Source organism: Callithrix jacchus, chromosome X, assembly GCF_049354715.1.
Source record: "Callithrix jacchus isolate 240 chromosome X, calJac240_pri, whole genome shotgun sequence".
Classification (NCBI taxonomy): domain Eukaryota; kingdom Metazoa; phylum Chordata; class Mammalia; order Primates; family Cebidae; genus Callithrix; species Callithrix jacchus.
In genome coordinates, this window is record NC_133524.1 from 8,748,859 (window position 1) to 8,774,042 (window position 25,184).

Consider the following 25,184-nt stretch of genomic DNA (forward strand, 5'->3'; position numbering starts at 1 on the left):
CAGATCTGGAGGATCTTGTGATAGCAAGGCTCTGTAACAAATCATGGGCGTAAAACCACCTTGCTCACCTCCACTAGGCAAGAGGTGCCACCGCAACTCTTACAGGAAATTAATTCAGCATCTGTCTCTAGAGGCTGAGAACCACTTCTGTCTGATGTCTGAATTTGTAGTCTTGTTCAAAGAGCACCAGCCCAGATCCTGCAGGCAACTGAACAGATGGTAACACATTTTGACCAGAACATGTCTGGATCACATTTGAACCATGAAACTCAAGGTGAAGCATTCTGAGGCTTTTTATTGATCACTACCTCCTAACCCACAATTAATTATTTCACTTGCCTCTCTAAATTTTCATATCATTTGGGGACAGAGTCCTAAGACAAGATTTGATGTCTTTATTTACAATTTCACTTTAAAGTTTGCTTAGTTCATAAATTTGCCTCCCTGGGGGGGAAACAAAAGCCCCCCTCCATTATTTTTTTTTAAAAGAAGCTTTTAAATGTAAAGGGTTATATTCATCAATGTCACAATAAATAAATTTATTTAAAATAAAATAAATTTAAATTAGATTCTGTGTAAGAAGATAACTCGTGATTAGTAAGAGAACAGCATAACAAATCTGTATTTATGAAACCAGATCCTTATAATTAGTCAAGCAGATGTCTAATTAATTTGGAAGGCACACAGCCATATGGACACAACTAGAAAAAGAAACCTGAAGATATTATTAATAGCTGGTTAAATTATGTCCTTCAACCATCACAGATCAAAGTAACCACAAATGTAACACACTGTTCATCTGATTCCACAGAGGTTTTAAAATATCAGCACAGTCGGAACTGAACAAAATTATAGCGATGATTAAATGACTCCAGAGAGGTTTAAATTCTAGATGTTATGAGGCAAAGGTAGGAGTTAAATTCATTCTCAAAATCATTTCAAGAAAGGCTCTTTTGTCTAGAATAGCTAAAACTCAGGCTTTCTCTTTGAAAATCATTGAATGGTGCTTGATACAGAATATCTTTAAGCAAAAACTCAACAGATGTTGATAATGAAAATGTCCCACCACTTCAACGTTTAAAAAAACTCCCTTTTATATTATCTTCTATGATATACTGTAGGTAAAATTCCAATTTTGTCCTTAACCATAAATGTACATAGTACCTTCAAACACATCTGCTCCCATTCTCTAAAACAGCAAAGCCACCTGTTAACTAACCATAAATATGAACATGGAGACAGTGAATCTGCATTCCATGTGTGCCTGGGAGCAAAGTGAGTATCCCATGTCTGGGAAGAAAAGTAGGACTGACCTTTAGAAGAACGGAAGTGTTTGCTGGGGGCAGTGAAGCCTCGAGTTCCATGCACATTCACAGCCGCCACTCGAAACTGGTACCATCGAGTGGGTCTTATGTCAGTCAGTTGAACTCGCTCGTCTGTGGTCTGAGGGGACATGTCACAGAGCACAGGGAACAGGTCAATTTTTATTCTGACTTCTGACGTGTTGGTTGTATCTGTTTAAAAAAATATACTAACCCATCACCCAGTGCAACTCAGGCTATCTTCCTCCTGATAAGAGGGGCTTATCATGGCCAGTTATGAAGAGAGCTGTCAGGGATCGAAGAACCACTGATATTTCACCCCAAAGAATTAAACATTTCTTAAAGTCAAAACCTTATGAGAGCTTGGGCTATTTTTAAATCGGGTGAGTAATTACAGCATTTGAGATATTCAATCAATAGGGAATATGTATAGTAATTGTTATATTACAGGCAAGAAGATGAAATAATCTTCAGATTATAGAAATAAAATATCTTTTTAACTCACATGCCAAATATGACTGTAAAAACAGGTATAACAATCCACATGCTTAAAGACCACTAACAATTTCTGGAAGTAAATGATAATGCAAGCCACTGTTTAAACAAACTTCTGAGTATATCACATAACATCTGTGAAGAACCAGTCCTTATCTTAAAGGGTGAGCTGTGTTAGCATATATTTGTTCAATAAAATGCCCCAAAGGAAAAAAATAGACACTGGGGAAGATCAGAAGGTTTTGCTGTCACTAGTGCTACAATTTTAAGATTTCAAATAACTTCAACAGTCTTCATACTATATACCTGCTTTCAACAAAGTTCTGTGTTTTGTTTCCTTTGGTAGATCTGAAAACCTGTGCCTTGAATTCCAAGAAATAACCACCTACAGTCTATTCCCTCATCTACACCAGGTGCTGAACTCAACTTGGATCTGTGGATGAAACTAGGGAAATAGGATTGGATTTGAACACTACTAAACTTCAGTTTATAATAACTGATGTTGTAATAACCTCAGCTCATAACTTAATGTGAAAATGACTGTCACATTGACATTGATATCTAAAAGAAGCTAAACATTTATGAGATCAAAGGAAGAATATGAACTCGTAAATATGGCTTTCTACCTGATTTGGCAGACTTTGAGAAAAAACTTTCAACTTTGTCATTTAGAGTTTCAGCTGTGCACTTAAAAAGCTTAAAGTCAGCATGGTATCCACAGCGTTTAGCAGAGAAGGAAGTATTACATGTAGCATTAACAGGAAAATATAATCCCAACAACAAGAAAAGAGCTTTTCACTTTCCAAGAATATTCTGGAGATAAAAGAGATGATCTTATTGTCAGTTACTTTCATAAATCTTTTTTTTTTTTTTTTGAGACGGAGTTTTGCTCTTGTTACCAAGGCTGGAGTGCAATGGTGCGATCTCGGCTCACCGCAACCTCCGCCTCCTGGGTTCAGGCACTTTCATAAATCTTTAAGTAATTTAGAAAAGTTACAAATGAATCTGTACCATGATTTATGAAAGCATGCAAATCAAATGAAATTTAAGGCTGTATTCTGAGTAGCTTTATGTTTTACTGAAGCAAACTTTTTAAAATATAAAATAGGTATAGAATAGAATTGCTAAATTTATTTGACCAGTTTTTTTTCCCCTCATTTAATGTTGTTGTTGTGTTTTTATAACAGCCTTCTTATTTATTTTGGGGTCATTACATTGTTTTATTTTAGTGTTTAACCCCTTTGAGATACTGCTATTTAGAAAATATTCTTCTTCCAAACACTCAAATATTGACATTTATTTTACATTTACTGAAAAAAAAAGGAATCTAGTCCTTGGAAAAAATTATCTGATCAAATTAAAGTGAGAAATTTTCCCATAGACATAAATGTGAAGAAGGCATTTTAGTTACCTAAAGGCATGAAACAGTTTCACATTCAGAATCTGTTACTTTTTATATCCATGTAGAGGTTTTTTTGTTGTTTGTATGGGGGTAGAAGCTGGTAGTGCATTTAATAGCTCTTAAAAAGAAAGAAAATATTTTGCTTTTCTCATCAACAAGACAGAATAGGAAGAAGCACTCTCTGGGAGTGTTGCCATGCAGGTGGTATATCAGTTTTTCAGTTGACTAAGACAAAGAAGAAAGCACTTAGTGAAGATTTATGTGCTGCTGGTTATGTCCCACTAAGTACTTTTGTGATACAAATCCCACTCCATGCTCCTAAAGTGTGTGGGTGGAATAAAGGTGGAAATGCAGGAGAAACAGAAGAGAAGGAAGGCACTGGCATTTACATTATTAAATGTCAAATTAGTCCTCCTCATAGTGTTGAATTTCCCTTACTGTAGTTGGCTTTGAGTTTAGCTGACGGAAATGTGGTTCTTAGAGAAAATACATGTGAATGATCAGGTTATAAAATTATCTCCCTTCCATGTGTATTTGAACAAATTAAGCCAATGGTCGAGTTTCTGAGCACATTCATTATCTATGAACCTCATCCTTTCTTTAGCAGACCCCTATGATGTTCATTCCATATCTGAGTAATTTCTGTAGTCAAGCTATTTTGAGGCATAGCAAGTTAACTCTATGTGTGTAGGTGTGTAGTAGACACGATCTCCAGGATGAAAATCAAAGTGTATATGAAGCTCTTACCTGGGCCACAGTCTGCCAATGAGTGGCATCGTCTTCGCTAGGATGGATCCCATAATTCCATCTTCTTTGTACCACATAGATCACAGGCTCAATAGAAATATTGAATTTCGAGGACCACTTAACCTCCAGGTGTCCAGACTGCAGTTCTGTAAATCGTAACTCTTTTCTGGGCTTCAGGGGGACACCTAAAACAGGACCGTGTCAATTAAAACAATCTGTGTGTGACTCAAATTGAAGTAAAAGTTCAGGAAGAACAAGTATGGAAGAGATGAATCTGATCTGATGACAACTGAGATTTCCTTTCATAAAAGTGGCCTCTCCATACAGGGTTTCACATCTGAAATCTTGTAAAACTCAGTTAAGCTATTTCTTGTTTTTTTTTTTTTGACAGTCTAAATTGATTCCTGATTCTAAACAAGTGACTTATTCCCTAGTAATCTCTAGAGCATCATTTCATGTGCATTCTTCTGAATAAATCATGTTACAAGGTTGTTTCACTTGAGGTTAACATGGAATTCACACTAGGAGATCATTATAAAGAGTTTCAAGTAATTTCCCCATTTTTTAACATGCTCTGTGCCTATTGATATATTCTAAGGTCATTATAACATGGTTTCCAGATTTTAACTACCTTCTTTCTCAGGGAGTTTTCCATTTAAGGAAGAAAAACACTGCAAAGCGAAATCTCTTTACATGAAATCTCCTAAAAGAGTGATTTCCAAAGTACAAGTCTTTTGGATTCCACAATCGATTGCTCAAGCACTTCCCTATAGTCTTGATGGTTAAACATTGAAAAATAATGAATTTATAATGTTTGGTTTTGGCATGAGTGAGTGCACTGCTTCAAAAGTTTCTCACAGGTGTTTCATTTTAAAGTAGTTAATCATTCTGATTTCTTTTTCGCCTTCTGTACATGCAAGTTGTCTGGCAACTGATGTACTAAAGAACCACAGTTCAAAATAGCAGGCATTTCAGAAAGGGAATTTGTAATACTAATAGAATATGCAAAACTAACTGAATGAGATAGAATCTATGGCACCATGATGGTGAGTTCCATCAATACCTAGAACACCAATTACTATTAATATCATTTTCTGTCCACAATGGTCACTTGCTGAAAGCATTGAAAACTCTCATTTGAAAGGCTAGTTAAGAATGCTTAGCTTCTTCTTCCATTTTCTAAGTTTAAACACAGAAGAAACTGGAAAATGTGCAAACACCAAATGAAAATAAGGTTTGATGCATGTTGGTGACATGGTTGAATTTCAACTCCTATTTCATTTTGATCATAATTCATGATAAGTCTTGTTTAAGAAAAAATTAAAGTCATCAAAGATTTGGATGAATTGAATAATTTTTAAAAAGCATATTTATATATGGTGAAAAGTCATTGATTAAAAAAACTATTTTTTAGAGAAAATGTTCACTGTACCTATTACATTCTCCTTTCTTATTACTGATAGGTCATGGCTGAGTAGTGACTTTAGTTTACAATAAATTTGTCTCACCTGATCCTCACTGTGAGTTTGTGAAGTGCGTAAAGGGTTAATAATCTACATGTTGAATGGGAGATAATTGAGTCTAAGGAATATTAAATTAGTTGCCTGGGGCAACGATCTGATCTCAGGCTTCTCTCTGAATTATCTGCTTCTTTCTACATTTCGTATTAGAAAAGGCCACAGAGAGAGCTAGAGAAAAGAGGTAGTTTTGATAAATATGCAAATTCCCTGGACATTCTTATTCTAAGATCCTCAGCTTTCCTGGTGGATCTGGAGCTTCACCAAGTCAGTCTTCGACTCCTGTTCTGTCATGACATGCATTTCATTCAAGCTTATATCCTACACTTTTCTTCTCAGTGCATAGCCATAGCAATGCGGGTACCTTGACTTTGATGATTAGCATGTTGCTGCTAAGTAAATGTTTCTCCAATCTATCTCTAATTCCCTAGCTAAACTGTAGGCCATCTTTTCCACCTGCCTGCTGAATGTCTCTGTCCCAGGTATGTCCCTTCTCCTGGAATATCTGTCTTTATGACAACTTTATTCTTTAGGATGTCTGGGGGATCTTAGAACCTTTTTGATTTTTTCTTACAGCTAACAACAGTTAGTGTCTTATTGCATAGTACATTTTCAAGAATCCTCAAATCATTCTGTCTCCTTGATGGCCACCCGACTTTACTCCCTTCCTTGTTCCCACCTTCACAACAGCCTTTCAACCTATTTTCCTGCACCTCAATCTATTTTTCTAATGTCCCCTTATTGGTATTTTATGATTACTTTTCTAAAATAGAAGTGGAGTTCTCTCCTTCAGCTTCCCAAACTCTTTAATTGCATACCATTCTCTATAGAATGAAGGGAAACGTCTTGGCATCCCCCTAAAGGCACTCATCTTCGTAACTGGCTACCATTTATTTATCAGTCTATCTCCTGGTGTATCTTTAATTTTTTGTCACAGATATCATCTTTAAGCCCAGCTTTCCTAGAAACACACTGCCAGGTACTTCAAAATACCATGGCCTGTTTATGGTTTTTTTTTTCACTCTGAAATGTCTTGCCTCACCTGCTTTCTAACTGTAGACCCTTGAATATATCCAGGCTTGGACCAAATGCCACCTCTCTGTGACACTTCCCCACCAAATTTCTCAATTGGAAATAAAGGCTTTATTCTTCTGCCCCCTCTTCAATGTTGAGCCTGTAACTGTCAAGACAATTGGGGGGAAGAGGGGAGGGACAGCGGGGGCAGGGAGCTGGGGAGGGATAGCCTGGGGAGAAATGCCAAATGTGGGTGAAGGGGAGGAAGGCAGCAAAACACACTGCCATGTGTGTACCTATGCAAATGTCTTGCATGTTCCGCACATGTACCCCAAAACCTAAAATGCAATAAAAAAATAAATAAAAGAAGAAAAAAAAGAAAAAGAAAAAGACATGCATTTAACTGCCTCTTGCTGCAGCAAACTCATTTAATGATGCCTGTCTTCCCATTAAGCCACAGCCCCCTGAGATCAAAAAACATGTCTCCTTCATTCCCACACCTCACAATGTCCCAGAAGAGAACATTCTGCAACAGCAAATGTTCAATGAGCAGTCTATGTTTGCTGAATGACTAGCCAAACCCACTTTCTTATTCTTCACTTAAGAATATATCTGTGGAAATAAGAGAATAGTGCAACATTTATGGAGACCATTACAACAACGGTAATCCCTACTCTGCTTGAAAGTCACTTGGGTTTGGGTGCAGATTTATCACAGGTATTCTGTGCTGCCATCTTTATCATACACTGTTTCAAGGAATTCAGATCTCTTTTCCAGCATGCTTGTATTACTCACATGTACATTCACTCTATTTTTCAAAAAGATAAATACCAGAAAATAAAGCAATGCCAAAATGTTTACAAGATAGGACATTTTTATTACATAGGCCATAGGACTTTCCCATTAAAAAAAAAACAAAAAGACCAATTCCTGATTGGATAGAAAACCCGAAGTTAACTGATTTTAATAGAAGTAGCTCTCTGTACTATATTGAATAGGAGTGGTGAGAGAGGGCATCCTTGTCTAGTGCCAGATTTCAAAGGGAATGTTTCCAGTTTTTGCCCATTCAGTATGATATTGGCTGTTGGTTTGTCATAAATAACTTTTATTATTTTGAGATACGTTCCACCACTACCAAGTTTATTGAGGGTTTTTAGCATAAAGTGCTGTTGAATTTTGTCAAAGGACTTCTCTGGAAGTTCTAACCAGAGCAATCAGGCAAGAAAAGGAAATAAAGGGTATTCAAATAGGAAAGGAGGAAGCCAAAGTGTCTCTATTTGCAGACAACATGATAGTATATCTAGAAGACCCCATGGTCTCAGCCCAAAAACTCCTGAAACTGATAAGCAACTTCAGCAAAGTCTCAGGATATAAAATCAATGTGCAAAAATCACAAGCCTTCCTATACACCAATAACAGACTTAGAGCCAAATCAAGAACGAACTGCCATTCACAATTGCTACAAAGAGAATAAAATACCTAGGAATACAACTTACAAGGAATGTAAGGGACCTCTTCAAGGAAAACTACAAACCATTGCTCAACAAAATAAGAGAGGACACAGATGGAGAAACATTCCATGTTCATGGTTAGGAAGAATCAATATCATGAAAATGGCCATACTGCCCAAAGTAATTTACAGATTCAATGCTATCCCCATCAAGCTACCATTGACTTTCTTCACAGAAGTGGAAAAAACCACCTTAAATTTCATATGGAACCAAAAGAGAGCCTGCATAGCCAAGTCAATTCTAAGCAAAAAGAACACAGCAGGAGGCATCACACTACCGGACTTCAAACTATACTACAAGGCTACAGTAATCAAAACAGCATGGTACTGGTACCAAAACAGAGATATAGACCAATGGAACAGAACAGAGGCATTGGAGGCAACACAACATATATACAACCATACAATCTTTGATAAACCTGACAAAAACAAGCAATGGGGAAAGGATTCCCTGTTTAATAAGTGGTGTTGGGAAAACTGGCTAGCCATGTGCAGAAAGCAGAAACTGGACCCCTTCCTGACACCTTACACTAAAATTAACTCCAGATGGATTAAAGACTTAAACATAAGACCTGGCACCATAAAAACCTAGAAGAAAATCTAGGCAAAACCATTCAGGACATAGGAGTAGGCAAGGACTTCATGACCAAAACACCAAAAGCATTGGCAACAAAAGCCAAAATAGACAAATGGGACCTAATCAAACTCCACAGCTTCTGCACAGCAAAAGAAACAGTCACTAGAGTGAATCGGCAATCAATAGAATGGGAAAAATTTTTGCAGTTTACCCATCTGACAAAGGGCTGATATCCAGAATTTACAAAGAACTCAAACAGATTTACAAGAAAAAAACAAGCCCATTCAAAAGTGGGCAAAGGATATGAACAGACACTTTACAAAAGAAGACATACATGAGGCCAGCAAACATATGAAAAAATGCTCATCATCACTGGTAATCAGAGAAATGCAAATTAAAACTACATCAAGATACCATCTCATGCCAGTTAGAATGGCAATCATTAAAAAATCTGGAGACAACAGATGCTGGAGAGGATGTGGTGAAATAGGAACACTTTTACACTGTTGGTGGGAGTGTAAATTAGTTCAACCATTGTGGAAGACAGTGTGGCGATTCCTCAAGGACCTAGAAATAGAAATTCCATTTGACCCAGGAATCCTATTACTGCGTATATATCCAAAGGATTATAAATCGTTCTAATATAAGGTCACATGCACACGAATGTTCATTGAAACACTGTTTACAATAGCAAAGACCTGGAATCAACCCAAATGCCCATCGATGATAGACTGGACCGGGAAAATGTGGCACATATACACCATGGAATATTATGCAGCAATCAAAAACGATGAGTTCGTGTCCTTTGCAGGGACATGGATGAACCTGGAGAACATCATTCTCAGCAAACTGACACAAGAACAGAAAATGAATTACCACATATTCTCACTCATAGGCGAGTGATGAAAAATGAGAACACATGGACACAGGGAGGGGAGCACTACACACTGGGGTCTATTGTGGGGAATAGGGGAGGGAAAGTGGGTAGGGGGAGCTGGGGAGGGATAGCGTGGGGAGAAATGCCAGATGTGGTTGAAGGGGAGGAAGACAGCAAATCACACTGCCATGTGTGTACCTATGCAACTATCTTGCATGTTCTGCACATGTACCCCAAAACCTAAAATGCAATAAAAAAAGAATTTAAAAAATGATAATTATTATCTTTAAAAAAAAAAAGAAGTAGCTCTCTGTGTTTTTTGTCAAGTAAAAGTCGCCAAAATTTGTTCAGAGGGATAAAAAACCAACCTCAACAAAGTATCATTTAGTATCATTTAGCATCATTTTTGATACTCAACATTTAGTATCATTCTTGCATTGAAGGTTGGCCTGCAGATGCCAAATAGTTTGACTGAATGGGATAAGGTGAGAGAGAGTAGTGACAGAGAACATTTCATGATTTACTTGATTCCTTGGTGCACAGTAAAAAAAAAGATGACCAGTTCTTCATAGAGCACATTCTCTGAGACTTCTGAATCTACCTTTCTCTTTGGCTCTCCAAAATACAGCTACAGTAAATAGCCTCTGAAGTAACCTGAACTCACCAGAAGCCAATCCAAGCAGCCCAGTCCCCATGCTGTAAGGTTTTAATCTTGAATAGCATTCAAGGACCAACAGCCTTAATCAAACCTAATGAGCATCAGGGCGATGTCAGTTCAAATTTCTTCATTTAAAAATCTCTTTAATTATGATGAAGCATGACCCCGCAATTTGCATGTTAAGAAATGGTCCATCTGCTTTCCATTAAGGTCGTTGGCTCTTTTGATTGGAAGTAACTCCAGCGCTTTGCTGTAATTGCGTGCAGATGGGCCTCAGCCCCACTCAAGACCTCGAGCCCTCACTGCTGGTGCGCACAGTCCTCACTGGCTGAACCAGCATCCCAACTGTATAACCAGATGTGTAGACTGAATCTCTTCTCAATGTGTTTTCTATTATGTAAATGATTAGCATTTTTCTCTTTAAAATTATTTTTGAACAAATTAGTCATCTGAAATCTAAATGACTCTGTTGAAAAATTTACAAATGTTATCATATGGCACCCTGCAATATGTGATGTCCACCTTTTTCCTTTATAATGCAAGAAATATTCTGCTGAAATCAAAAGAACAGAAACCCAATACTTTTTAAAAATGTTGAAAATATATGGATAGAAAAATCAATTAGGATAAGCAATCCACAGTTGCATACTAATTGTGATATTTTATTATTACTATTAATTTTTTATGAATCTAAATTATATTAAAATGTAGCAAGATGTATTGTTCTAGTGATTAATCAATACTTGATATCTCTCACAAAGTTAATTAGAACTCTGGAATTTGTATTTACATCACATTAAGGCATTGGGCCACTGGATTCAAAATGTTGACAATTTACTTGTGAGAAGTTGTATAAATCTATTTCCAGAGGTCTGAAGTTTAAATATTTTATATATTAATTCTTCGTGGAAATATTAAATTTACCCTATGATCAGGTCATTTTGAAAAGAAACAGATCAACATACAATTAATTCTTGGTTTATCCTGGCAAACGGAAACTATAGATAACTTTAAGCCACACATTAATCTGAATCTTTACGTTGTAAAATTTTTTAACTTTCGTTCTCCCTGCCCAAAGCATTTTTGCTATAGTTGGAAGCCAAGAGAGGCAGTAGGATTTGGCAGCAAAATAGTAAAACATATCACCCTCTGGAGGAAAGACTGTCTCACCAAGCCATAAAATAGACTTACTATAGAAAAGAAAAAGGAAGTGCCCACAAATGCACTCATTTGTGTTCTACCTATAAAAGATAAGCGTTTTCTGCAACTATATGAAGGTTTGCATTTCATAGATCTAACACCAGCAGGCATCTCCAATCATGTTAATATTTCCAAGCCTTCTACTTTAATGCTAGTACTTTTATTAAAAGAAAGGATCTCTGCTATTTGTTTTAAACTATAACATTAGTCTATGAAGGTTAACTCTCTTACAGGCATCAGGTAAGTGAAGTTCTTACAGCATGGCCCAAATTCAGTGATCAAATATAATAGCTAATTTTGTTGGTCATCTTTTCAAGACAACCATTGCTTTTAAAAATTCAAGTGAACAGTATATAAAGTTCTTGAAACTATAAAATCAGTACTTTCCATCTTCCCTTCCACAAACAAAGCAGACCAAATAGAATGTATGGGTTTTTATAATTTAAAAATATTTTAAAAATTAATTTAATAAGTAATAAAATGAAACATAGTACAGAGGTTGGTAAATGTCAATATATTTAAAGGTTAGGAAAACAATTCGTCCACTTAAAGAGTATTGTGTGCATGACAATCTCAGTAACAAATGACGGGACCATGTGGGGGTTGGTGTTACATGGATCCTTGCACCCCAATGCCCATTACAGATGACAGCAAATAGTAGGCACTCCATAAATGTGTATTCAACTGAAATGTGTCAATATTTCGCCATCTAAGTGACATCAACCCCTTTTAAAGGTAAACTGGGGAAAATGTTAAGGAAATGTTATTTTGGATTTCCAAACAGCACTATACAACAACACTTTAATACACAGATAATTAATGAATGAGGAACTACAGGTTTTCAATATTTGTCCCATAGGATTTGGTTTTTCATATAGCACACTCTGTATCTAGTTTTAAACACTTCAACTCTACAATGTACAACAATCTCATGTTATTCATTAGCCTACAATAGTTGATAGTCATTATTTTGTTAGATTAAAATATTCTATATTGACAAATCTTTTAGTTGGCCTATGAGATAAACAGATAGATAACAGATATAGATATGTTTTGGGAAGGGTCTCACTCTGTTGCCCAGACTGGAGTGCAGTGGCATGATCATGGCTCATTGTAACCTTGAATTCCTGTGCTCAAGTGATCTTCCCATGTCAGCCTCCCATGTAGCTATGACTACAGGCACATGCCACCATGCCTGGCTAATTTTCTTATGTTTGTAGAAATGGGGATGTCTTGCCATCTTGCCCAGTCTACTCTTGAACTCCTGCCTCAGCCTCCCAAAGTGCCAGGATTAAAGGGGTGAGCCACTGTGCCATTCCTTAGGTAGCCTATTACATAATAACACAATGATGCCCAGTGAGTGTTTCCATTAGGGTTTCATACATTTAAAATAAAAATGACAGGAGAGCTAGCCCAGGTGGGAGCAGATGTTAGGTCTATTTCTTCTACCTACTACCAAGTCCCTTAGACATAGCCTGCCACCTCAGTTTCAGCAGATATCAACTGAGAGCAGGACTAGTTAATATCGACCCACCATGACTCCCATTCTTATTAAGAAAAACAAATACACAGACCTAGCAGAGATAGAGGGAGGCAACATTATTTTACATTAGTTTGTTTGGAGCAATAAGAAGACAACTTGAAGGTAGGAAAGACAGTGATCACGAGTATCCTAAGATTGCAAGGTTACTTTGTGCACTCTCTGGCCATGTGGTTTTCTCCCCGCAAAGCCAAGAGATGGGTTGGAACGAACGTGGGGACATCAGCCCCTCTCCTCTTTTGAGAGTGAAGAAGCAGCTGGGCTATAGGTTGGGAACGCCAACAGGGACTTCAAGTGGCTCCTTAGCTCAGAGTGAAGGAGGTGCTACAGGCTTCATTTGTCCCCTTTTACACACACTAACATATTCGGAGGCACTGTCAAAGCTCCCAGGACATGAAGAGCAGCCTTCCTTGAGGGACTACTGAAGAAAGCAAGAACAAATATCTACCTGTACATATATATCTCTTTTTGCAAAATAACAATCTATTAACTTGACTGTCTACATCACACAAAAGTCATTGTCAGGTCAACAGAGTCTGTGTATTCTATTTGTAGTTGATTCTCATTGATTCTCTCTTGCCACAAAAATATAAGTTAAGAGCTAATTTGTAGTAGAAGAGTGACTTCATTACTTTAACGAAAGTCCATCTGACTTCGTTAAATGTACTTTTAATATTGAAAGTGTCTTTTCATAATCATTTATTCTGGCCCTTTTTATAACATTCCCCTTATTCTCAAGTAAAACAGGCATATTTGAAATTCATATTAACTCTTCAGTCCTTTTATAAAAGTGCATATTTTAATTTATATTATCTTTTTAAAACACTATGGGTTTTACAACTGGGTTTAAAAAGACCATTCCAAAAGCATTCTATATTTATGGTGAATGCTACTCATACATAGCATATAATCTTTAATAACAGATAAGGTTTCATAATGATAGATGCTTTAGAAGTTAGATGGTTTTAAATTTTGCAAAAGTGACTTGCTAGTCTAAAATAAGAGGTATGAACACAAAACTTTAAAACTATTAAAGAGGTAAGAAGAGAAATGCAGTGATTGTTTTGAATGTGAGACATAGTGCTTATGGCTTGTTTCCAACGACAAAGAAAAAACCTGATTGAATTATACAGATTTCAGAGGAACGTATTCCCAAGTGGGAGCTAAAGGAAGATGGGAAGGATAACTAACTTTTGGGAGATGTGAATTGTTATGAGTGTTAGAGTAACATGCACTTCCAAAAATAGGCAGCCAGCACATAACTCAAAACTGGCATTGATAGTAAATACTGCTTTATGTACATTTTTTTTAAGTACCAGTATTTAGAAACAATTCGGATTTGGCATGTGTGTGTGAGAGACACACAGAGAAAAAGACATCTATTACTCTCTGTACTTTAATGAATACTGCCTACTGACTGACTCTATATTAGGGGTCCCCAGCCCCCAGGCCACTGACTGGTACCAGTCTGTGGCCTGTTAGGAACCGGGTCACACAGCAGGAGGTGAGTGGTGAGTGAGTGAACAAAGTTTCATCTGTATTTACAGACACTCCTCATCACTCATATTACCACCGAACTTCCTGTCAGATCATCAGCAGCTTTAGATTCTCATAGGAGTGTGAACCCTATTGTGAACCGCACATGTGAGGCATCTAGGCTGTGCGCTCCTTATGAGAATCCAATGCCTGATGATCTGTCATTGTCTCCCATCACCACCATATGGGACCATCTCATTGCAGCAAAACAACCCCAGAGCTCCCACTGATTCTACATAATGGTGAGTTGTATAATTATTTCATTAAATATTACAAAGTAGGAATAATAGAAATAAAGTGTACGATAAATGTAATGTACTTGAATCTTCCCAAAACCAACCCCTACCCCCTCCCCCGACATGGAAAAATTATCTTCCATGAAACCAATCCCTATGGCCAAAAAGTTTGGGGACTGCCGCTCTATATTATTCTTCTATGAGACCCCCCAAAATGAACAAAATGTTATGTGTTATACCATATTTTCATGGTATCTCAAACTATACATAATACAGTGGAATCATTTTGGTTTTAAAAGCGATTAGTCCCATTTCCAGAAAATGACAAGTAGCACTTGATATTAAGGAGCTAAGTGCTCTAGAAACTGCTTTTGAATATAAACTATTGCATTTGTTAAAGTATTCGATAAATTGAACCTCCCTGTTTTGAGGAAGGCAAATCCTTTGTCTAGAATCTCAAGATACTAATCAAAGTATTTAAGATCTGTACAATGACACTAATGTTCTTAGATTATATCAGCAGAAAAAGCACAATACCAGTATATTTATTATGTATTTTTCAAGTGTATTTCATCTCCCAGCCTATTTTCCAAGGATTTACATCAATTTCTTCCAATGTACCTAGTAGAGCTTACTTGAATCAGTTGGACTGGAGAAAAAGACACAAATATTCCTGAATTGTTGCTGTCTATCACATACGTCAAGTTAAAAAGCATTAATATGAATGACTTGCTCTGCCCCAAGTGGAGTTAATATGGCTAATCTCTATGGGTCTGTGAATATGTTAAGATGTCTGTATGTGGTATAAAACACATTTTCTTAAGGTTTTATGTTTTTTAGACTTTCACACCTACGATGGACACCCTTCCTGGGCACACATAGATTCCTGTGACACTGAAGGTCTCTTCATACCCCCAACACTGCTCCTTACCTTTGTACAGAGTCTTGGGTACTTGGCAGGTGTGTCCACACCCATTCGAACAACATTTCTTCACCCCAGAGCACTCATTGTCAACTTCACAGCTTTCAACGCAGGCGGCCGCAAATCCACTAGCTTTCTCAGGAGCCGGACAGTCCCCCTGCTTTACCAACAGGATGTATTTGAGGAACTCACAGCTGGTCAAGCATTCGTAGCTCTTCTTGGGGAAGAGAGGCTAAGACAAAGAAGAATTTTAAAAAATATTCCATTAAAGACACATGAAGTCTAATTTCCAAGACATCTGAAAGGAAGTTCAACATTTTTTCCCCATCAAAATTCTGCTTGATTGTTTTACAAAATGGATGTATTTGTTTTCTCCTACCAAAGTGACATTTTGTGCTGATTTGTCAAAGGAATGTAATCCATGAATGATGATTTTATATTGCATGCAACAGACACACACCATGTACATACGCCCACATTCACAGATCATATATGCTGTCTTGGTTCAAAGACATTTGTCATAAAAACATTATAAATAGTTTTATAATGTTTATAATAAAACTATTATAAATAGTTTTATAAATAGATTATAAATAGTCACAAAACCTGTTCAGTACAATTTCAGGGCCCAGATTGGATTGTATGCATTACACACATTTTCATTTTACAACATGTCACTCTCTTTAATTTTTTCTCCCCCCCCCGCTTTTTTTTTTACAGTCAAGGTCTCACTTTGTCAGCCAGTCTGGAGTGCAGTGGTGCAATTGTAGTTCACTGCACCCTTGAACTCCCAACCTCAGGCAACCCTCCTGCCTCGGCCTCCCAAGTAACTAGAACTACAGACACACATCACTGTCCTTAGTTAAGTTTTATGTTTTGTAGAGATGAGGTATTGCTATGCTGCCCAGGGTAGTCTTAAGTGCTGGCCTCAAGCAATCCTCCCACCCTTAACCTCCCAAAGCACTGGGATTGCAGGCATGAGCCATCACACCTGGCTATTTTTTCATATATCATAAATACTCATTAAAATAGCAGGAGCTCTACAAAACTGTACATTTCTCACAAAGGTAACATATTTATTGGTATTATATAGCACAGCTGTTTAAGCCTGCTAATTGAACATATTTCAATAATTTCCAGCCTTTATTCTTAATATGGAATTGTCAATGAGTTGGGCAGTAGAAGAATGTGAATCTTCTTTAAATTTCAGCCCACACCTATGTTATCTGTGACATAGTTGGGGTCTGAACAGCATCTTGCTGAGGACATTTTGGTTGAGCCCAGAATCAATCAACCATTCGTGAGAATAAGAAGCCCTGGACTTATTAGAAGAATGTATTATGGAAGAAGCCTGAGTAATGTGAAAGAGCCATTTATTAAATGCCTCTTTTTCTTTAGGGAAAAAAATGGTTCAGGACAGCACTCAGTTATCCCTAAGACAGGAGCTGCAATCGGAAGATAACGGCTTTTTTCTGCCATTGAACAGAGGAGTTGCTGAGACTTCTAAAAACTACCCCATCCAGGGAAAGAAAGGGGAAGGATGCTCTCTGTGTTTTTGCCTTCCTTTTTCCTATGGAAGAGAATGGCCAAGACATCCTCACCAGCCCCAGCCCTCCACCCAGCCCTATCCCTAACCCTCTTTTTTGCTTTATAGGAGATGCCTGAAAAGATGACCAGCATAACCCTAATTTTTACCACGAGCCTCCTTTTATCATTGTGGGAGATGGTTTCCATGGTAACTACTATTCAATTAAAGACACATGAAGTCTGCTTGAATGATTGACAAAATAGATGTATTTGTTTTCTTTTCTCCTATCAAAATGCACGTTCATCTGGAATGCCCATGCGTGGCCAGGTTAAATTTCACGGTTTTTCTTTTACCTAGGGGGGGCCATGTTGTTGTGAATGGAATGTAATCAGCAAAGTTCTGTGCCACTGTGGACCGAGGCATGCAGATGGTGGGGAATGGTGTACCCGTGTTCTTCCTTTTTAGCTGGATGTTGGTGGTGCCATGGCTGTAGGGAGTGGTGGGGCCACAGGAAGAGAGATGCCAGAATGCTGTCTGCCCATATGAAGGAAGACACCACCCTTCTGGGAACAGCTGCCTTGATCTGCTCCATGGGCAAAAAGCAAGTATGCATGTGTTTGAACTCTTATACATGTCAAGCTCCTTTCGGTACAACTGTTCAGGTTACCTGAACCAATGCAAAGGCCATCCAGTTAAGGGCAGCCAGGGTTCCTCAATGTTGGAAGTGGAAGATGAACAAGGAGGATACTTTCTGTTTATTTGATGTCACAACGGGGTTAGGGATATAAGAAATAAGTATCTTAGCTTTGGCGAACAGAAGACCAGGGGAGGATAGAAACATCATGCCACTCAATGCCAGCATGCTGCCTGATGCACCACAGTGATCTCTAACTGCATAGCTCATTACTGGTAACATCTGGAAACACCTGGGTTATACCTGAACGATACCTGGAAACACCTGTGTGCTGCCTTCTGCTCTTCCCTGATAACTAAATATGGCTCTGTACCATCATGACACCTGGGTAACACCAGGTCATCCGTACCATTCCTGGTAATGACTGGACAACAGCTGGAAAACACCTGGTAAGACCTGTCCATGTGTTGCTGTTGCTTCTCAATAGTGATTGAATATGCCTCCCTACCACCAGGTAAGACCTGATAAACCTGCCAGCATGCTGCTGGCTACTCCTCACTGTTAAACGAGCATGACTCTGTAGTCAGATAGGTGTCTGGTAGCACTTAGATACCCTGGAGACAGGAGGTTATCTAGGCAGGAGACAGTGAATGGTTTGGGCTATTAACCAGACAGTATTTCATACAATAGTAGGGGTATAGGTCGGGCACAGTGGCTCACACATGTAATCCCAGCACTTTGGGAGGCTGAGGCGGGTGGATCACCTGAGGTCAGGAGTTTGAGACCAGTCTGGCCAACATGGCAAACCCCCATCTCTACTAAAAATACAAAAATTAGCCAGGCGTGGTGGCATGCACCTGTAGTCCCAGATACTTGGGAGGCTGAAGCAGGAGAATTGCTTGAACCCGGGAGGTGGAGGTTGCAGTGAGCTGAGATCGTGCCACTGCACTCCAGCCTGGCGCCTGGCGACGGAGCAAGACTCTGTCTCAAAAAATAAATAAATAAAAATAAACAAATTAAAAAGATAAAATAGTAGGAGTATGTTAATAAAGAAATAAATAAAAACAAAACAAAACAAACAAAAAACCTCACCATTATCAAAGTCTCTGGTGTGAGGTGTGAGGTTGGTGGGAGGAATGTCTCTAACTCTTTTCCAAAAAGACAGATATTTCATTAATTTTAGCCTATGATTCTCGTGTTGATAATGACTGGAAATTCCATGAAAGACTCAAAACATAACTTCAGCAAGGAATGTCCTAGTAACCCTAGGATAAACTACAATTTCAACATAAATTATTCTCCACTGTCTCACCAGTTTCTTTTCCCCAAACAATGTTGAATTAAAATATGTGTAACAGTTAAGATAGATGGCAAATGTTATATTATGTGCGTTTTACCACAATTAAACAAAAACACTATGAAAGACAAAACATTTTTATACCATGAGAATGTGTGCAGCACCAAATAGTATTGTTTTATAGTGACAATAATATTTCTGATATTGTAGATTTAATGGATGACAAAGCATCAGTACTTCATTACAAGTTAAATACAATTAAATGCCTGTTCTTTTCTTAGATTAATTAACAAAGGAAAACAGTAGAAACACTAGCTATAAAAACTATAATTTCAAGGTTTGAACTAGAATTGTAGATGTCATATAAAGTTGTATTAGTAATCATATATAAAATGTAAAAATAACATGAGTTGACTGAACTAAAATTATTTTTTAATTTAAGAACTTTAAGGTAAAACTTAGAAGAGGGCCATGGTGTCAATATTGAATTATGACAAATTTGCAGCTAATTAATTAAAAGGAAAATTTGTAAGTATTTAAATCATCATCAGCTCTCAAGTCTTTCCTATCTTACTCTATTTCACAATTCATTTTTCTGTTAGCTGTTAGATGTGTTTTACTTCATTGAATTCTGAAGCGCTAAATTTAGTTTCAAACCTAAGTTAGTAATCAAGGAAGTATGCTAACAGATATGCAACAATTATATAGTGTTTGCCAACTTTCTTCTTTCAACAAAATATATACATTACAGGCACTGAAAGAAAATACTTAGTTACCAGAATCATTGGGCACTGCCTCACGGGCTGAGATTTCCAAGTAGAAATACTTGTATTAAATCTGGCAAGGGTTTCCCCCTTGGTAACTTGAACATCACAGTGACTCAGTTTGCACCATGATATATTGAAATCAACTCAGTTCATACTCTTCACCTATAAAAACAGAGTATGAGTCAAGAATCAGATAAAGTTTGGATCCTGTATTCATATGTTATTCTAATTATCCATATGCCAACTGCCACACCCTTGAACTGTGAGGGATAGGAAAACAGAGGCCCTATCTCCTTATCTTCATTATTTACTGAATTATTGAGGCAGACATAAAAAGAAATAAACAAAGACAGTGGCCTAGAACAGTTATGAAGCATGTGTTCCCAATGACCATAAAAGGAGAATGATCATAATTAGCTCAACAATTTAGATCTTCAAGTTGATATGAGAGTTATTGAATGTTTTCCTTTTTGGTAAGGATTCAAAAATGATTTGATTATTTTAGAGAACACAGAAACACATATGTTCATCTTTGCACTCATGGTTTAATACAGGTTTATAATCTTGAAATAATACAGGTAACATGATGAATACCACATGAAATAATGCACACAAAAAACTAAGCGCTATCATGCATAGTTGGCCCACAATACATACTCAATAAGAATTAAGTAATTTGTACCTTTTTTTTCTTTTCCCACTGCTACAAGTTTACTCTTTAACACTTCAAAATTCTTCTGGTATGCTGTTGAAAATTTTGTAAGATCCAAAGACAGAAGGAAGTCTGCATTTTTCTACAGTATGTCTAGCCACTAGATTCCAACCCACTACTTCTAGATTAAGCACTGGAATCTGCATCTAAGGAATCATACCCTGTACTTAAATAAAGTTCTTCTTAGAGCAGTATGCATTTGGTGCCACAGTCTTACAGAGGAGCTGATTTAACTGTTCTATTTAAAGGCAGATTTATCAAAGACAGATTTTGATGCTGTCTATTAATTTTCTTTCATAATTCTCTTGGATTAGGTTGAAAAAATATTATTTGTCTGAATATGTTAGAGAACATATGGTATGTGTACATAAGGTCTCTCTCCAAGTCATTAATAACAGTTTAATGAGGATTTACTAATTGAATGGAATAAGGCAAGAACTATGTACAGGTCAGAGAAAATGCTGTGTGAATGTGAATACTCTAGATATAATGAAAATGTGCAAATTGGTCTCCAGTAGGAATCCTGTGAACGAAGGTAATTTGAGTGTCACAAAAGTATAATAACTTCTGACCATTAAGCATGTAAAACTTCACATCATAATACAAGTTAATTACTCAGAGACTTGTTAAAAGGAATGAGAAAATATTAGAAAAAGACCTATTCAAATCAGTATGTGTGTAATACCCATCAATTTTATGGTGAATAAAGACATGTGTGACTATATATATATATATATATATGCTCTATGTTCTATTTCCTGTTTATAAAATTATATGTAGGCAATGAAGGCAAATTATTAACTGTAAATTTAGTTTTTATAACAATTAATTTTTATAAAAGTATTAATATGATTAATTTCACAAATCACAAACATGTTGTTCTTTTTTTGAGACAGAGTCTCACTCTGTTACTAGGCTGGAGTGCAGTGGCACAATCTCAGCTTACTATAACCTTTGCCTCTCTGGTTCAAGTGATTCTCCTGCCTTAGCCTCCTGAGTGGCTGGGATCACAGGCATGCACCACCATGCCCAGCTAATTTTTGTATTTTTAGTACAGGTGGGGTTTCACCACGTTGACCAGGATGGTCTCCATCTCCTGACCTCCTGATCCACCTGCCTCGGCCTCCCAAAGTGCAGGAATTACAGATGTGGGCCACTGTACCTGGCCAAATGTCATTCTTTTGCCAGATCATTGGCTTCAATTTAAAATTTGAAAAAAATATGGTCACTATGCCCATTAATCTTGTTTATTTTGCCCTTACTGTCACCAAAACTAAGAAATAAATAGTCTGCAAAGATTATATATTTTCTAGAGTAGTGATTAATAGTATGTAATGAATGTCATTATTTCTCCAAAGAAGAGATAGATAAAGCAAAGTGTTAAAGAATAATATGTTTAGGGTGCATTGGATTAAGTAAAAGATCCTTCGTATGTTAAGGAATAGATATATGTCGTACTATATATTAATATGCAGTATTAATGGGTCCTCATAAATCCCTTCTTCATGTCATCTCCTAAGAGCTAAAAACTAAAATGTGATTTTTAGTGCCTTACCTGGGTAATATGCTAAGCTCCAGAAGAAAATGAATAAAACATTAATTTATCCACCTGTGGCGAGTGGCTAAAGATAAAATTTCTTGAATACTTTCAAAAAGAGAGAGTACTATTTTTGTTTAGTTTGGTATAAACAAGGTATTGTACAGTAAAATAATCTGTTCAGCAATCATGGAATGATAAAGACATCCAATTCAGTAAAGTACCTTAACGTGTTTAAAATCACATAAATACAAGGCTTCGGCTATGAGGAGAACATTGCATTTGGCTATTTGGTTCAACAGACTTCTACCATATGTCAATTCTCTAGGATTATAATTGCCTTTGCAAAGAGTCAGGGCATGGGGGGCTTCTCTTCCTGTTCCTAGTCAACAACCATGATGGTTGACTACAGTGAGTGCTCCATCATTATCACCACTGTCATCACCACCATCGCTATCACCATCTTTACCATCATCATAGCAGCGGCAGTTAATCGCCAGTAGATACTGATGTCTACCACATCCCTCACTCTACCCCAGCTGCTTTGCTTTCTTATTTCACCTAATCCTCCCCAGTTCCCACAATTGTTATTATTTCCATTTTATAAACAGGGAAACAGTAGCTCAGGGAGATTATAATATAACCCAAATCACAAAACACATAAAAGTCTGGGCAACAATTAGAGCCAGTGTTTTCTGAGGGCCCCACCACATCTCAGAGTAAAATAAGAAGACTGGCCTCACCCAGTGGCTCTCAGCTTGCTTCCCTATTAGAATTTCCCAGGGAGCTTCTAAAACTGATGTCCTAGGTGAATTTCTGACCTGTTACTTCAGCATTCCAGGTATGGACCCCGGAAACTGCATTTTGGAAAAAACCGCAGATGGTCCCAATGTCTTCCCAAGGCTAGAAATCCACTGGATGAATAACTTTCTAATTTGTGTTCAGTTATTAGATTTCATGATTTTACATGTTTAGAAATAACCTGAATATTCAAAAATGCAATCTTAAACTTGGATGGTAGGGTGATTCCAAATTTTCTTCTTTTTTTTTCTTTTGCTTTAGCAAACAAATTTTTAATCTTAATTCTATGCTGAGTATATGAATAGCTCCATTTACCTAGATACAGAAAAACTAAATTCATTTATAAACAGAAAATTTTAAAGTACATAAGCTCCTAGAGACCACTGAGGGTAACTAAATTAAAGCACTTCAAACTATAATCCAGGGGTTACTGAAAATCTGATTCTGAAACAGTAGTCTCTGTATGTACAAAAGATATATTTCAGGATGCTCAAAATTAAAGAACTGATATTCTAAACACCAAGCAATCATTGACTTAAAGTATGTCACTAATTCTTTGTACAATGTCTCTGGAGTCAGTGACATAAAAAAAAATAGCAGACGCCCTTCCTTTTATATTTTCAGTATATTAAAAAGCAACAGTACAAATGCTGCAGTATTAAAACGGATTCCTATTTTTTAATGAATGAGCTTTCATAAACAATTCTGTAGTGAAAGGAAAACTATCTTAATACATAAAAGTTTTTGTTAAACGAGATTTTAAAATTTTTAAATCAGAAAATGTTAAGATTAAGTTCTTTCAAATGTTCAAATGAAAACGCAACCTGAACAACTTCCATTAAATATGTCTTTGTACACATGTCCTGGGCACTTTGAAAATGTTAAAACTGTTAAAGTTTGACTTCCGCCACTGCTACCTTCATCTTCATGTCGCCTTCTCCCTAACCTAGCCAGAGGGTCTGATTCCAAATTTCTGAAGACTTCACTACCAAAGCACAGCGAGATGAAGAGAAAATGAATTCAATATAAGAGTGTGAAGACAAGGTAGTGAGACAATGAAATGAGATGAAAAGAGAAAAGAGTTAAAAACAGAAATATAAAATGTGAAATAAAACAAAAACATGAAGTTAAGAAATAAACTAGAAATATGAAGGATCATCTGAGGTCAGGAGTTTGAGACCAGCCTTGCCAATATGGAAAAACTCCGTCTCTCCTAAAAATCCAAAAATTAGCCAGGTGTGGTGGTGGGTGCCTGTAATCCCAGTTACTCGGGAGGCTGAGGTGGTAGAATCGCTTGAACCTGGGAGGTGGAAGTTGCAGTGAGCCAAGATTACACCACTGCACTCCAGCCTGGGTGACAGAACAAGACCCCATCTCAAAAATAAATAAATAAATAAATAAAAAGATAAATCAAGGAATGAAATAGAAATAAATTATAAATCAAAGAGCAGGCTATATTCCAGGAATAATTGAAAAGAACAAGCAACACTGCAATATAGCTTATGCTTCTGAACTCCAAAGGGAAAATTCTAATTTTTTGGGAATCCAGGTAAAAAAGGTGAGCTCATTATGAGGAAGAAAATATTATTGCTACCAAATGTCTCCCTACTAAATTTAGTATGTGAAGCTAACAAAGCAATGTCTATATAATTCTGAGGAAAATAAACTCTATGTGAGTGTATGTGTGTGTTTGGGGGATGTGGGGGGCAGTGGCGGATGATGTATCCTGCAATGGCAAAACCTAGCCATTCTATCATAAACAGAAACCAAGAACAAATGGGCTAGTACAATATTCAGTACCCAGATAAAATGAAGTAATATTTATACAAGAAAAAAAGTTGTCCAATCCAAGAGTACTTTAGATATAACTGTAAGTAAAATTTCTCATCCATAAACATAAAGAAAATACTATAGACCCCTTTTTAAAGACAAAGATATGAATTAAATTTATAAAATTAAGAAAGTGGAAAAAATCAGTAAAATTAATCATTTTTCTGGGTACAATAAATATGAAACTAAAATTAAATAAAGTAAGAATGATGATTAGGAGGGAGAACTTGCTGTAATAATAAAATTAAGAATTTTCAAATAATAATATGTTAGAAAAACTGGCAGGTGGAAGAAATGGTGGAGAAAACCTATGTGTGTGACTTACCTTTCCTTAATATTAGAACATCAATAAATAATAAAACAAATATGGAATTGAAAGATTAATAATTCCACCTCATAATACCTTTTATAATCTTTTCTTTCTAATATTTTGGGGTCTCTCTGTCTTCTCTTGCCTTCAAGTAATATTAAACTTTAAGCATTTATTTGAAGCTAGTGTGCACAGAGCTTTCAGGTGCTAGCCAG

At 36.8% G+C, this 25,184-nt stretch overlaps 1 protein-coding gene across 4 annotated transcripts in view; it reads right to left on the reverse strand.

Annotated features, from left to right (window-relative positions):
- The window catches only part of ANOS1 (anosmin 1), a 191,388-nt gene that overhangs the window by 48,107 nt on the left and 118,097 nt on the right, over nucleotides 1-25,184 (reverse strand). For all 4 annotated transcript variants that reach the window (XM_035287640.3, XM_035287639.3, XM_002762611.6 and 1 more), the window contains 3 exons: nucleotides 15,563-15,785; nucleotides 3,967-4,151; nucleotides 1,314-1,443 (listed from right to left, as the gene is read on the reverse strand). In XM_035287640.3, coding sequence (XP_035143531.3) covers nucleotides 1,314-1,443; nucleotides 3,967-4,151; nucleotides 15,563-15,785 — 538 coding nt within the window. The remainder of the gene's footprint in view (nucleotides 1-1,313; nucleotides 1,444-3,966; nucleotides 4,152-15,562; nucleotides 15,786-25,184) is intronic.